Source organism: Colobus angolensis, unplaced genomic scaffold (genome assembly GCF_000951035.1).
Source record: "Colobus angolensis palliatus isolate OR3802 unplaced genomic scaffold, Cang.pa_1.0 Scaffold85, whole genome shotgun sequence".
Lineage (NCBI taxonomy): Eukaryota > Metazoa > Chordata > Mammalia > Primates > Cercopithecidae > Colobus > Colobus angolensis.
This window is the reverse complement of record NW_012122376.1, coordinates 1,732,598-1,748,445: the sequence shown is the minus strand read 5'-3', so window position 1 is coordinate 1,748,445 and position 15,848 is coordinate 1,732,598. Positions and strand designations below refer to the sequence as shown.

The following is a 15,848-nucleotide window of genomic DNA, read 5'->3' as shown; positions in this document are numbered from 1 at the left end:
GAATTGCTTGAACCCAGGAGGTAGAGGTTGTGGTGAGCTGAGATCGTGTCATTGCACTTCAGCCTGGACAACAAGAGTGAAACTCCGTATCAAAAAAAAAAAAAAAACAGAAAACAAAAAAGAATCTTAACGGTAATGAGTAGAGCATTCAGAAAAAAAAATCCAACTGTGTCACAGAGTCGGCTTGGCAACTGTTACAATATGATCTCGTTTAAATTTTGCAAAGGCATTTTGTCTTTGGAAAAATCATGTGGGGACTAGATGTACAGTATTTTCACCACCGCAGCATAGCAGTGTTTACAGTTGGACCTGATAGCTCCATGTGAATAAAGCTGTTACGCTGGACGATATTGATCACAGTGCTTAAACTTCTTTTTCAATTCTTCAAGGTGGCCATTCCCATAGAGGACGTTAACCGCAGTCACCTTCGGTTTACCTTCCGCCACAGGTCATCACAGGACTGTGAGTAGTCAAACACTTTATTCCCCCAAGGATTTTTAAGGGAAAACTGGGGGGAAGCGTGAGAGGCCACTCTCAGTTGTTCTGGAGCTTGCTATCATAACACAATAAGGCTCACTTCCCACTGGAACCTATTCCTTGGAAACATTCTTCTCTCTTTTTCCTTGAGCAGATCTCAGGAGATCTTAATTTCTTTCTCCAGTTCCTCCTACCCAGTGTTGCTGGTCCCCTTCTTTCTTTTGCTTTCCAGTCTTCTGTGTTGACTTGTCATTCATCCATGTCATCCATGAGAAAAGTTACCGAGCTGTAACAAATACCTCTCAAACAGGGGCTCTTGAGGCTCCCTGTCTAGAAACTGGAAATCTGGAACCCTTTTTGTCTTCTTTGGTGGCCCTTGCTGTCTGGAGCTCAGGGATGGCTTTTCTCATAGACATTTCTCTGATACTAACCGTGATGCCAAGACTTTAGGAGGAAAGAACTGCTATTTGAATCACTCTCCTTCAAAAAGAATTTATTATTGATGACTGAAGTTTGTTCCATCACATTTTGTTAAATTAATTGCCAACTAAAGCTGTAGCCCTGTGCTAGACTTTTAAGATATCACAGAAGGAAAACATGATTCCTGTCTTTCAGGCTGTGTGTTTCTTTGGCATTGGGAACTGAGACATACTAATATTTGGGACAATAAGTGGCAAAGAGAGTTGACTACGGGCTTGTGTGCCACAGGCAATTCAAGGAAAAGAGTGGTGTAGAGGGCAGACCACCCTTTGTCACTGATGAGCCCGTTGGGATCGCACCGTGCAGTGGGCAGTTTCAGGTTCTGTGTACTCTGGAAGGAGCTTAAGCATGAGCCTCTTCTGTATCTTCATTTGAGGATAAGAATACCTTCCTGGCTGGTGCCGTGGCTCACACCTGTAATCCCAGCACTTTGGGAGGCCAAGGTGGAAGACTGCTTGAGCCCTGAAGTTTGAGACCAGCTTGGGCAACACAGGGAGGCCCCATCTTTACTGAAAAATCAAAACAATTATCCTGGTGTGACGGTGCGTACCTGTAGTCTCAGCTGCTCAGGAGGCTGAGGCAGAAGGATTGCTTGAACCCGAGAAATGGAAGTTGCAGTGAGCTGTGATTGCACCACTGCACTTCAGCCTGGGGAACAGAGTGAGACCCTGTCTCAAAAAAAAAAAAAACAAGAACAAAAACAAAAAAATCTTCCTCCTAGGGTATTCTTGAAGGTCAGGCAAGGTGGAGGCTGGTCACCTTCTGGCACAGTGCCTGCTATGGATAGGGGCTCCGTGGTAGTTGCTGCTGCTGGGATCATGTGTTCATTCACCTGACTGTTTCTGGGGCCTGGCCTGCCCTGGGCCCTCCATGTGGGGTGGGTGTGCCTGGACAGGGGTGCTGCAGGAGAGCAGCCTGGAGAGCAAATGCGTGAGCACGGTCATGATGTTACGGTGTGCAGACCACCTTGTGGGACCATCGAGAAGCTTGGGCCTGCTATTGTTCAGGGGAGCTGGGGAGGCCTGGTGTGTGAAGTCTGCAGAGCTGGGGTGCGGGCCCACGACTGTCAGTGGCAGGTGTGTGTGTGGTGGGGCCTGGCCTGGAATGTGGCCGACTGGAGGGGTCTTGAGCAGCATGGGGTGCCTGGTGGTGGGTGGTGCATGGCCGGGGAATGCAGGGCGGGGGGCGGCGGCTGGCAGCTGCTGAAAGCATCATTGCACTCCTGTCCTGTCCCAACAGTGCACACAGGTCACGGGTTCAGTTACGAGGGCATCCGGGTTTATGTCTAATGGGAGAAGCAGGGGCAGGAAGGCCGCCTGCTTGGAAGGCAGTTCCCTGCCATCTCATCCTTGCCACAGGACCAGATCCAGGCCACCAGGCCCCAGACCAAGTCGGATCTGCTAATGGTACACGACATCCTTGGTGGCTGAAGCTGTAGGATAATAATAACTATCAACAGATGTTAGCCATCGTTCACTGTGCTCTTACCATGTGCCTGACACAAGAAATTTATTGTGCTATTTGGATTCATCCTCACAAGATTCCCATGTGGTATCAGTATTATTACTTCCCACATTACAGATGAGGAAATGGGCTTGGAAACCCCAGGTCAGGGGGTGAGAGTCACCCAAGTAGTTGGTGGAAGAACTTTGGTTCTAACCCAGGTCCTTGTGCCCGAGCCTTACACTGCAGTGCCTTGGGGGAGTGGCAAGGCCACGTCCCTCCTTTGGCTTTTATTGAGTTCCTGCTGTATACACAGCAAGCTGCCGGAGTTTCTCCTCTTGCAGAGCTTAGGTTTGAGTTGAGGTTTGAGATTAGTTTGCAAGAACCAGCTAGGGTGTGGCAGCCTGTGAGTATCACGTGAATTAGGCAGAGGTATGATGTGGGCGGAGGGTGCTGGTGGAATGGGGGTGGCGGTGGGCACAGGTGTGTCCTCGGCTAAGGCGTGGTGGGCCAGCCTAGTGGGCCACAGTGCGCCCTAGACCCTCTAGGGCTCCATGCATACGTCACCCTGAGGCCCATGGAGGAAGCAGCGTGAGGACAGGGTTCTGGAATCCACAAAGGACTTGTCTCAAAATCATGCTCCCATCTTTTAACAAGCTCATTCTCTCTAATTAATAAATTACACTAGGGCAGAGTGATAGCTCCTGTAGCATTTTAATTTTCAAAGTCCTTGTTTTTCTTGTCAGTTTTAAGTACTTATTATAGACAAGATGCTATCACCCAACACACCAGGACACATTTGCATAACAAATGAAGTCTCGCTGGCCACAGCTTGTGGGATTTTGGAAAGATGTTGAGCATCGCAAGTGTGATGCCGATGAAAGCCTGGATGTCGGTCGCTGACCATGGCCTTTGGGGCCTCCCCAGCCAGCCCTGCATGCAGATACCTGGGGCAGAAACAGGTAGAAAGGGCTGAGACCACATTGGTCCCCGCTTGCTACCCTAAAGAGGAGGCTAGCAAAGGGAACAAGTGGTGGGATTTCTCACCTGGGATCTGCCCTTGGGATTGGAAAGTTTGGTGTCGATGGGTTGACATAATATCTTTCCAGCAACCTGTCAGCAACTCCAGGTGCACTAGACTGTGTGGTCCGTGGAGCCCGGCAGACTTGCAGCTCTCAGTTCCAGCTGGCCAGGAGCTGAGTTTTCTGTGATTGTAGTGTGCTTGTTGGGTGGGGCGGCCTAGGGAATGGGCAGCTGTACCCACAGTCCAGAACACATGACCTCTACTGTGATTCGTGAGGTTCTGTAAACTGGTCATGTGAACCGTCCACCTCATGATGGCTGCTAGCGAGCCTTCAGTAAAAATCAGTGCATTCCTCGGATGTGAAGATGCAGAATGTTAATAAAAGGTGCACGTATTGTACTACTGTGTGGATTGTGCTACTGTGTGGTAGGGTCAGTAGAAGCCACATCTGCTGACCATTATTGTCCCATGTCCTTCTGAACCCTGGCTGTTTTCATGGAGGCGTGTCTTTTTTGTTGTCTTTTCCAAGTCCACCCAAACTTAGGAGGAACGGTTCTGTTCTTTGCCGTTTGTACCTTGAAATATTTTATGTACTCTGGTGCCCTTTTACAGAGTTATTTTTTCAGAATCCTGGGGTACTTATATTTTACTTCTGCTTCTTTCTGTGCTTTTTGGCTGGTTGATTATTCATGGAACCATTTGATTTGCCAAGATGTATTGAGCACCCACTGTGTGCAAAATACTGCTGGACACCAGGAAGGCAAAGGTGATAAGCCATGTTGTCTTGGGCAGTGGGATCTGAGGGTAAATATTTTGAGCCGCTGACTCAAGGCGGGTGGATGCGTGATTCTCCCTCTGTGATCTCTGTCCTTTCATCTGTAAAGAGAAAGCTCTGAATCTGTAATTGTGGAGATAGTTTCCAGCCCTGGGCCTGTGTTTCTGTGCTCTATTGAGATTGCAACTTGAGGAATCTGTGGCGGATCCATTTCTTCAGTCCATGTTCCTCATCTGTCCTGGCTCATCAGTCCTTCCCCGCCTTTGACTCTCGCTGCCTATCACCAGCCACACTGGCCTGCTGTCCCCAGATGTGCCACACCGGTCCTCGTGAGGGCCTCTGCGCTAGGTCTGCCTCTTCCTGCAGCTTTGACATCTTGGCTTATGTGCTGTCCAGCTTCTCAGAGAGACGTCTTCTGACCAAGAAATTGGATTGTCCCCGTTGTCACTCTGACCCCTTAAGAAACCACAATGTTTTTGTTTTCTTTATCATCTGAAAGCTCATTTGTTTGTTGACTGTCTCCCAAAGTGGCACAAATATGGATTGAGTACCTGTTGGGCACCAGGCACTATTTCATGTACTGGGAAATGGCAGTAAAACAAAAGGTCACTTACATTCCAGGGTCCAGTGGATGAAACCAACAATAAATAGCAAGAAGATCAACAAAATTCTCTCTCTTTCTCTCTCTCTCTCTCTCACACACACACACAAACACACATATCAGGTAGTGATAAGAATTATAAAGAAAACTAAATCAGGTGAGAGGAAAGAGGGTGACTAATGGACTATTGCAGACAAGATGTGGTCACTTTGGAGGAGGTGACATTTTGGCAGAAACTTGAATGAAGTGAGTGAGCCCCACATGCAGATACCTGGGGGATGAACTTTCTCACCAGAGGCAGCACAATTTCACAGGGAGGTCGTTAGTCCGTTGGTAATTCATGTGATGGATACTGTAAGGCAGGAATTGATTGTAGTTTTCTGTATTGACGCTAAGTTTCCTTGGTGGAAAGGTCTGCCCCTTCCCAGCCTCTGTTGTTTGCTGTGGCCTCTTGTTTCCAGGCCCTGTTCATATCCGCTGGTCTGGGCATCCTAGGTTAAAAGTACACAGTCTTTCTCATTGTCACTTTACAGTTACTCTTGCTTTGTAGTGTTGCGGGCTTTCCTCGGCCTTCTTCAAGACCATGCTGCTCTTCTTGGCCCTTTATTCTGGAATCCGTTTTCACATTCCAGGAAAAATCTCTTCTGAGATTTTGATTAGAATGGCTTTGAATTTACAGATTAATCTGAGAACAACTGATCCCTTTATGCTAGGAGTCTTCTTACTTGTAAACATGGTCCATTTTTCCATATGTTTATTAGATTGACTTTAATACCTGTTCGTATAATTTTGTAACTGTTTTCATGAAGGCAGCCTTTGTAGCATCTTATAATGTTATTTTGTCATGATAATTGAAGGCAGTCATCAATTTTTTTGTTTTGTGTTTTACAGCTAAGGATAAATCTGAGAAAATATTTGCGCTAGCATTTGTCAAGCTGATGAGATATGATGGTACCACCCTGCGAGACGGAGAGCATGATCTTATCGTCTATAAGGTATCTGGTTGCATTGGTGCAATATTGCTGCTATAAACAATTTCAGTCTTTTCTGGGCTTCCTGACCTGAACCAACATTTCCCATCATTGTGAGGAAGCTGCTATCTAGCTACATTTATTTATGTAAATGAACATTTCCGATGACCAGCCCTTTTGTTGTTCCTAACAGGAAAAGATGATATACAATATAACAATAGGTGCCATATAAAAATGCCATGAACATGAATTATGCTGCAGGAATAAGGGAAATTATTAAAATGTGTATTTAATATGATAAAAAGCAATTATGATGGTTACAAGGATTAGGGATAACAAAGGATGGCAAAAAATGGTGTGTTGCTGTTTGGGAATTGCCTTTGACATATGGCATGACTAAACCCACAGGCCGAAGCGAAGAAGCTGGAAGACGCAGCCACGTACTTGAGTCTGCCCTCCACGAAGGCGGAGTTGGAAGAAAAGGGCCACTCAGCCACGGGCAAGAGTATGCAGAGCCTTGGGAGCTGCACCATTAGCAAGGACTCCTTCCAGATCTCCACGCTCGTGTGCTCCACCAAACTGACCCAGAATGGTGCGTTCGAGAGGAGAAACCCATTGACCCCAGGAGCTCTGCCTCAGTCCCCTGTTTTCCACGCTCCTTCCTGTGTGGAGGTGTCCTCTGTAGGCGTATGAACGTCACCCGTAAGGCATTCATTGCATTGGGCTGTGATGATCTATCAATGCATAGAAGGTGGCATTCGTTGTAATTTAAAATTCACACTTCTACTCTGGTCTAAGGGTTATTCTTTTTTTTTTCTTTTGTTCCCAGACAAGGTCTCATTCTTGCTCTGTTACCCAGGCTGGAGTGCAGTGGTGTGATCTCAGTTCATTCCAGCCTTGTCCTCCTGGGCGCAGGCCATCCTCCCACCTCAGCTTTCCATGTAGCTGGGACCACAGGTGTGCAGCATCATGCTTGGTGGCTAATTTTATTTTTAATTTTTATAGAGATGAGGTCTCACTTTATTTCCCAGGCTATTCCCAAACTCCTGGGCTCAAGCAGACCTCTCGCCTCGGTCTCCCAAAGTGCTAGGATTACAGACATGAGCTACTGTGCCCAGCTGTGTTATTCTTAAAGGGAGATAAAGCAATGGATTTACTTCTTAAAATGATTTTTGGCCAAAGGAAGGTAGCGTGGCATAAAGGAAAGTGCACGAGATTTGGAGTCAGACCAAAGACCTGGAATCGGACCGTAGCCCTGTGTTAACCCTGGGGATGCCCTTGAACAAGGGTCTTCTGCATGTTTCGGAGTCTTATCTTCCTTGTCTGTTGATACGGGAATAGTTCCTGCCTCAGAGGGCTTAGTGAGTGTTACATGAACAGTGGGCTGGGAGCTCACCTCCCTCTTTATGTCTTCCCCATTCTCAGCTACTCTCTGTGATAATTACCAGTTATCTTTATTTTTAAAAGCTGATTTGGATGATACTTTCTAGCCCTCCTCATGGTGTGGGATAAGGCACCCCCTGCTGACTCCCACACCCTAAAGCTCAGCCCTAATGTGGTAGATCACTCATCCGTCAGCTGGGGCCGTGCCCTTGTGTGGCAGTTGGCCGACTGCTTTGAGTGCCTGCACCACCACTGCTTTGAGTGCCTGCACCACCACTGCTTGCAGCCTCTCCAGTGACATTGCTGTCCAGCCAAGGGTACTTCTTATTCAGAGCACACTGATGTTGTTGCTGTCACTCTGTCTGGAAGAGGCAGAAATCCTACATTTAAAAATTGCATCTTCCAAATGCAGCCGTATCACAGCTGTGCAGAGTGACTTTATGCTCTCTTGAATCAGAGCTTGAAAACCCAATTTTTTCCTCTTAACTGCTCGATACAGATTTTGATTATTAATGTCTGTTGCTATCATGAATTGTGTTTCTCGGGGGTTGTCCATAAATCATGGCAGTAGTTTTGGATTTGCCCAAGGGACAGTCATCGTTTGGACTTTAATAGGGTAAATACAGGACAAAAGTAAAGCCATCGTCTGAAAGTCAGGACATTGTAGTGGAGCATGCAGCATGCGCTGAGTGTGCTGTGTGTTTGGATGTGCCAGCCCTGGGCCAAATGCTTTTAGATCTTGCCGTTTCTGCACTTTGCACTCTGTTGTTCTGGGCTGCACTTTCCCACTGCTGGTCTGCTGAGTAAACTTCTTGGTGTGGGAGCAATAAGTCTCTTAAGTGCCTTAAGCCTGTTGGGATACTTTTATATTCCATTTGCATACGTGTCTCAAACCATTTATGAAGTGTCCTAGCTTGTGGTTGTGTAGTGGTCTCCATGAGCAAATGAAAAGCCTTACCTGGGGTGGGATTCCTGTTCATGCTGCTGATAAAGACATACCTGAGATTGGGCAGTTTACAAAAGAAAGAGGTTTAATGGACTCGCAGTTCCATGTGACTGGAGATGCCTCACAATTGTGGTGGAAGGCAAGGAGGAGCAAGTCACCTCTTACATGGATGGCCTCAGGCAAAGAGAGAGAGCGAGCTTGTGCAGGGGAACTCCTCTTTTTAAAACCATCAGATCTCGTGAGTCTTATTCACTGTCATGAGAACAGCACAGGAAGGACCTGCCCTCATGATTCAATTACCTCCCACCAGGTCCCTCCCAAGACACGTGGCAATTCAAGATGAGATTTGGGTGGGGACAGAGCCAAACCATATCATGTGGTGCGGGGCTCAGCTTGGGACTTGGTTATGGAAAGGATGCCCCCCTGTGACTTGTTAGTCTCTGGATGTGGCCTTGATAGCTCCACTTGCCTGACAGATGACAGCATCCAGAGCCTCATTTAACCCAAACATGACATCTTCAGGTGGGCCACACTTCAGCATTTCAGTAGGTGCCATGTGTTGCAGTGCTCATGGTACAGGAAACCGTCATCTCATACTTGGGTCATGTTCCAAAAGCATGCTCGGAAGTCATTACTTGGAACTTGATCATCTTTCCCCATTCACAGCGATGCTCTGAGCTGCGGTTAGGTGAGGAGGCCCATCCACAGATGCTTCTTAACCCTCATGACCCTGGAGAAGGGACTGTGGACCAGGACATCCCACCCCCGGGGGGTGGGGTCAGTGGCGATCCCTCCTTTCCCCTTCAAGCTCCTTGAGTCTCACCAGCTGCAGAGTAATCCCCTCCCCAGACTGAGGGAGAGGGCACCCTGCTCTCAGCAGCAGCTGTTGCCGGGCAACAAGGAAATTCCGACGTGGTGCCGCTCACCGGGACTGATGGGAAATCTGCCTTTCATTTCACACCAGCCACGGTTCCCCTTCTCAGGATTGTGGCATGTCAGGTGTGTACAAGATGGAGCTGCCCCAAATGGCATCTAAGCATCGACTCCCACATTCTCATTTGAGGGAATCATTTTTCTGAAACCATGATTTGTTCCTGTGAAGTTCCATTACTTAGGGAAACGCAGTGGCTGAATTATTCATTGAGGTTTGTATTAAACTTCCCTGTCCTCAGCATTATGCTAGATGCTGTGGGGGATATGAAAGAAGTGTAAGATGTGATTCCTCTTCTCAGTTAACTGACTATATAATTAGAAAGGAGTCATGAATATGGGCCGTGAGTCCCAGTAATAAGGGCCTGGGGTGGGAATCTGCCTTGGGCAGCTTCATGGGGTCTGGACAAGCCCTGTTTTCTTCCAACACTCCCTTTGCTCCAAGGTGTTTTACTACTCATTAGCCCAGTTGGACTTTGTCTCAAACTTACAACACAGCCTGCCACCGACTTTGAATGAAGGGGATCCACATTATTAGTGTCTATTAAGGAAGTACTGGTATTTCTTGTGAGATGGAAATCTCCCTTAACCCTAGGACCAAGAGTGTGTCTGGGCAGGATGGAGCCTTTTCCATTACTTCACTTTCGCTTAGAAATGAAGACATGTTGGCCAGGTGCAGTGGCTCACACCTATAATCCCAGCACTTTGGGAGGCTGAGGCATGAGGCTCACATAAGCGCAGGAGGTTAAGACCAGCCTGCGCAACATGGCAAGTCCCTATCTCTACTAAAAATTAGCTGTGCATGGTGGCCTGCACCTGTAGTCACAGCAACTTGGAAGGCTGTGGTGGGAGGATCACTTGAGCCTGGGAGTTAGAGGCTGCATTGGGCCGTTGTTGTGCTCCTACACTCCAGCCTGGATGACAGAGTGAGACCCTGTCTCCAAAAAAAAATAAAAAAAAGGAAATTGCTCAATTCCTCCTCATCTCCTGGGATGACTGCTGCCATTTGTGCTTTTAGACTAGGCATTCTAGGTGCTTTCTACACGTCATGTCAGTTAATTCTTACAGCCACCTTGTGAATCGGGCAGCAGCATACCCATGGTTCAGATGAGAATATTGAGGTGAAGTTACTTCGCAAGGCCAAGTGGTTGCTGAGTGCTGGTGTTTAAGCTCACACTTGGGTGTCTTCCACAGGACCTTTGGGTGCTCCTTTTCTGTCTCCCCATTTCTAACTGTTCGCTTTGTTAGCTGTACTTGGGGGTAGGGTCGAATAAATGAAAATGTATGTTTTGGAGCTTATTGTGTGCATGCCTTTTATACAGTTTGATGCTGAAATTATAATGGATGTCTGTATTTCCTGATTTTCTACCTATAGTCATAATTAGACTTTCATTTTTTTTTTCTTTTCTTCAGTATTAACTCGGGTTTTGTATTTTGATTCTTTCTTTTATGGAGACAGTTTCTGTAGCTGAAGTTGGTTCTCAAGCATAACGGTAAATTAGATGTACTTTGTTAATGGTATTTTTTCAAGTAATGGGATGTTAATATAACTTCAGGTGAAATTTGGGTAGGCGTATGTACTTTCCTAGAGAGCTTTGGATCCTGTCTTCTTATCTTACAGGATATCTTGGCCAGGCACAGTGACTCACGCCTGTAGTCCCAGCACTTTGGGAGGCTGAGGTGGGTGGATCACCTGAGATCAGGAGTTTGAGACCAGCCTGGTCAACATGGTGAAACCCTGTCTCTACTAAAACTACAAAAAAAAATTAGCTGGGTGTGGTGGCAGGTGCCTGTAATCCTAGCTACTCGGGAGGCTGAGGCAGGAAAATCTCTTGAACCCAGGAGGTGGGGGTTGCAGTGAGCCGAGATCGCGCCATTGCACTCCAATCTGGGCAGCAAGAGTGAAACTCCATCTCAAAAAAAAGAAAAAGAATATCTTGATCCCTTAAACAAAAACATTTCTGGACACTGTCTTCTTCCACACTGAGTCTTTAAAAACCAGTATATTCATTCCTTGCTTTTTCTATAAAAAATGCAACAAACAAAACAACCATAAGAACCACAAATTTCTATGGAAGCCCAGACATGGTGAGCGCTGGAAGCTTGCTCAGTGCAGGCGTGGTCTCAGTTGTCCAGAGCTACTGTAGCTGCGGGGACTCTTAACCTTGCAGTCTCAGTACTTTCATTTGTGTTAGTTATTTTATTTATATCATCTATATAAAAAATAGCGGCTTGTTCTTGAGCAGGAAAAACAAATCATTTGGTATCCAGTGCCTGGGCAGCGCTTTCTGGGTGAGCAGACCTCTTCAGGTGTTGTAGTGCTCTGAAACTGCCTTCTTGTAGAATGGAAAGACAAGTTCTTTTTTAGTTTCCCAAATGCATTTTTAAAGCTTCTACATGGTAATCATTTCATGGTCAATGTCGTTGGGAAGCATGAATTCAGCCGTACTAGGTGTTAAGTATGTTGCTACAAAGGAATGGAATATTTAGCAGGTGAATCTTTTAAAACAGGGTTGATTTCTCTGTTCACGCAATTTTGTAGAGAACCTCACTTAATGCACGATTAGCAGAGACAGAACAAAGTTCTTGCTGTGAAGAGCTGATTGTCATTTCTGTTTCCAGTGGACCTTCTGGGGCTCTTGAAGTGGCGCTCCAACACCAGCCTGCTGCAGCAGAACTTGAGGCAGCTGATGAAGGTCGATGGTGGTGAAGTAGTGAAGGTAACGTGCCCCGAGGGACTTTTTGGGTCTTTTTTAAAAATGTGTATTAACAGAAGTAGGCAGTGACTCCAAAGGTAGTATAGGATGGTGGTTATACTCCCTTTAAAAAATAGTGACTTATGGGCCAGGAGCGGTGGCTCACGTCTGTAATCTTAGCACTTTGGGAGGCCGAGGCGGGCGGATCCCCTGAGGTCAGGAGTTCGAGACCAGCCTGACCAACATGGAGAAACCCTGTCTCTACTAAAAATACAAAATTAGCCGGGCGTGCTGGTGCATGCCTGTAGTCCCAACTACTCGGGAGGCTGAGGCAGGAGAATTGCTTGAACCCGGGAGGCGGAGGTTGCAGTGAGTGAGCCGAGATCGCACCATTGCACTCCAGCCTGGGCAACGAGCAAAACTCCGTCTCAAAAAAATAAAACAAAATAATAGTGACATACACCTCTAGGTACACAGAGTGCTTCTTGGCTTCTGGTTTTGGGGGGACTGTCTGGGTTAGCCGTGAAGGAGACTGGCTTTGCAACCAACCTCATCGTCGGTTCTGTGTCCTCTTCCCACAGGCCCTCGCTGCAGGACTCACAACAGTTCAGTGGCCTCTTTAGGCCTCTCTTTCCCCTGAATTGAGAAGGAGGGTAACAGTAGTGCCTTCTGCAGGGTCACTGTGGAGCCTCAGGTCTTTTTACTGTTGTCATGATCCTTGTTACTGCCATCAGCATTCATACTGGCCCTGGCTTAGGACTCCCTGAGATCCTCTTTAAGTGACCGGGAGAGGTCTGTGGTGTGGTAGAAAGATCACGACACTGAGAGACTTGTCTGGGCCGTTTTCCTCCCATGGGCGGTTCTGCAGCAGTGTTGGGTGTAATTATTTATTTGGGCCCTGTGGCCTCAGCATCTTTATCTATGAGATAGGGCAGTCATGTTACATGGCCTGAGGTCCCTGGGAGCACTCAGCTTCTGGAATTCTTTATTCTGTAATTGTTTGTGGTTCTGATATTTTCGGCAGTATTAGGCTTTTCTATGCTCTCAGATACCCCACAATTTGCTGGGACAACTTTTCGTTGTACGTGAGGAAGCGAATTTCCATTTTTAGTCGGTTCTATTTTTGACCATGGGATGATAAAGGGGTCACTGGCACGTGACATTCTGTAAGCGTAGACTCTCCAGCCAGGTCTGTGTGTTGCTGCCTCAGTTCCTCACCCTCTAGGAGAGGTGATTGCAGAAAGAGACGACCTTATCTCTGTAAAAATTAATTACTTAAAATGGCCTTAATTAACCAGCAATGTGCTTCACTTCAGTATCAATTAATTTGGTCGCACCAGTTTCCTGAATCATTGTATAGCCCTTCAGACATGTCCTCGCTAATCTTAAAATTTTAATCATCTTCTCAGTCCTGGTCTTCTTCCAATGGCTTGGACAATGTTAATTGCATTTTAAACTTCCCTGCGTTCTGTAAATTCCCTAATTCAGATGGAAACTAGGTGAATACGTGAATGCGGTTGAGAAGAACCCAGTTAATGAAATTTTGTCCTCTTTCATTTTGAAGTCCCTGTATCATACTAGGAATGAGTTGTATTTCTGATGACCGGTTGCCACAGTTACCTGGAAGAATGTAGAATGATCTTGTCCCATCATTCTCCCCACTTCCCTCATCTCATAGATTCTCACATTTGATTATTCATCCCTGGATGTGGCCTTTACACCTTTCCCTTCTTCCTGCGCATGCTGGTACCACGCAAGCCTGGGTGACCTGTCCAGCCCTTACCTACCTTGTCTAACTTTGTGCTTTTTCTCTGCTGGCATGTCTTGACATGCGCCGTGAACCTGGAGAGTGGAATTGACTTGAGGCCGTGGGGCTCTTAATGCCAGCCAGGACTTGAGGAATTCCCGCCTGTATGGGGCTCCTTTTGCACTGTTTAGGGATACTGACAGATTGTGGGTTTGGTTCTGTTTATTCAAGACCTCCCTTCTGCATATTGATGACGGATAGGAGAGAGATGGCATTGCTTGATAGATTGAGGAAGGTATTTAGCAAAAGATATGCTGTCCCATTAGATGGAAAATGGAAATGGTGACTTTGGTCCCCTCGAACGTGGTCTTAGAGAGAGGGTGGGGTGCCAAATGAAGCCCTTTCATGGCTCCGTGTGAAGGCCCTCCTTCAGGTGCTCGCCCCTGCCCCACTGCAGCTCCACACCCCAGTACGTGCAGCTCCATCTCCCTGTGGTTCTGTTTCTGTGCCACTGACCATGTCATGTGTCTGGGTGGGACCAGGTGGTCTACTTCAGGGACTTTGCATGAACTGTGACAAGCCAGGTCCTGTCACCTGGGAGCCTATTGGCAGGGGAACATTCGACTGTTAGCAGATGGCATCAAGTTTTGACCTTCGCAAAGAATTTACATTCTGAAAATGATGGGAAATGGTACAAAAGTAGCAAAGTGGTGCAGATCCAAATAGTTAGGAGTTGACTGAGCCCTTGATATCCAGACCAGCGTGCCTTTTGGTCAGGGTGGTTTTGTTTGCCACTGTTTGCATGTGACATTTTCTGGTATAAAGTAGGTGGTGGCTGGCACAGCCAAGCACGGAGCGGATTTTACTCCTTCAGGGGTCTCCGATCTCATGTTGGGCATGCTGGGCGTCCTCTCTCCCTAAGGAGGCGGGCGAGGCTCTTGCTGCTGCTGCGGTTCCATGGCACTCCTTTGCAAGCAGGAGTCTGTGGTTTGCTTTAGTCTTGGGGCTATGGCAGTTTGAGATCCTCCGTGCCGCCCCGAAGGCCCCCTGGGTGTCGGGAAGAGGCTGCACAGTCCAGGAGGAATCTGAACCAAACGCCTGACCCAGCCTTCCCTGTAATGTCCTTGCTATGTGATCACCTCACCCATTTATTTTTATTTTTCTTTAAATTACAGTTTCATTGAGAGGTGATTCACATACCATAAAATTCATCCTTTTACTCAGAAGTTTTTAGTGTCTTCATGGAGTTGTACAACTATTACTGTTGTCTAATTTCAGAACACTTTCATTATCCCAAAAGAAACCACATAGCTATTAGTGGTCACTTCCTCCTCTCCCTGTAACCACTAATCTGCTTCCTGTCTCGATGGATTTACCTGTTCTGGATATTTTATGTAAATTGAATCATACGCCCTGTGGCCTTTTGTGTCTGACTTCTCTCACTTAGCATTGTGTCTTCAAGGTATATCAGTGCTGTAGCAACTGTCAGTGCTTCACGGCTTTTTTTTTTTGAGACGAAGTTTCGCTCTTGTTGGCCAGGCTGGAGTGCAATGGCGCGGTCTCAGGATCTTGGCTCACCACAACCTCCGCCTCTCAGGTTCAAGCGATTCTCCTGGGATTACAGGCATGCACCACCATGCCTGGCTTATTTTGTGTTTTTAGTAGAGATGGGGTTTCTCCATGTTGGTTAGGCTGGTCTCAAACTCCCAACCTCAGGTGATCCGGCCTCCTCGGCCTCCTAAAGTGCTGAGATTACAAGTGTGAGCCACTGCGCCCGGCCTGCTTCATGCCTTTTTATGGCCAATAACATTCCATCACATGGATAGACCACAGATTGTCTTTCCATTCATTAGTTGACACACATTTGTATTGATTCTACTTTCTTGGAGATGATGAATAATAGTTGTGTACAAGTTATTTTGTGAACATATGTTTCCTTTCTTTTGGAGATATGGCTAGGAATGAAACTGTTGACTCGTGGTAAATCTGTGTTTAACTTTTTGAGGAATTGTCAAACTGTTTTTCATAGCAATTGCACAATTGTACATTTCGACCTGCAATGTACAAGGGCTCCAATTTCTCTGCGTTCTTGCCCACACTTCTTCTTATTCATCTTTTAAATTGTAGCCCAGATAGTGGGTGTGAAGTGGTATCTCATGATGGTTTCCCTTTGTATATCCCTAATGAGTAATCATGATACATCAGTACTTCATGTTTATGGCCAGTATTTCGTTGTGTGGCCTTCTGCCTCTTCTTGACCTTCTCTTGTAATACGGATCATCACTTTGAACACAGTCATCTTCAGGCCATCTTACATTTCCTGCAGGGGAGGACGGGGTGGGACTTGAAGCTGACTTTTAGTGTGACATGCCTTT

General features: G+C 46.7%; 1 protein-coding gene across 2 annotated transcripts in view; it reads left to right on the top strand.

The window, feature by feature from the left end:
- The window catches only part of DOCK1 (dedicator of cytokinesis 1), a 489,568-nt gene that overhangs the window by 56,402 nt on the left and 417,318 nt on the right, over positions 1-15,848 (top strand). For both annotated transcript variants that reach the window (XM_011930180.1, XM_011930179.1), the window contains exons 15-18: positions 390-462; positions 5,692-5,795; positions 6,180-6,363; positions 11,653-11,750. In XM_011930180.1, coding sequence (XP_011785570.1) covers positions 390-462; positions 5,692-5,795; positions 6,180-6,363; positions 11,653-11,750 — 459 coding nt within the window. The remainder of the gene's footprint in view (positions 1-389; positions 463-5,691; positions 5,796-6,179; positions 6,364-11,652; positions 11,751-15,848) is intronic.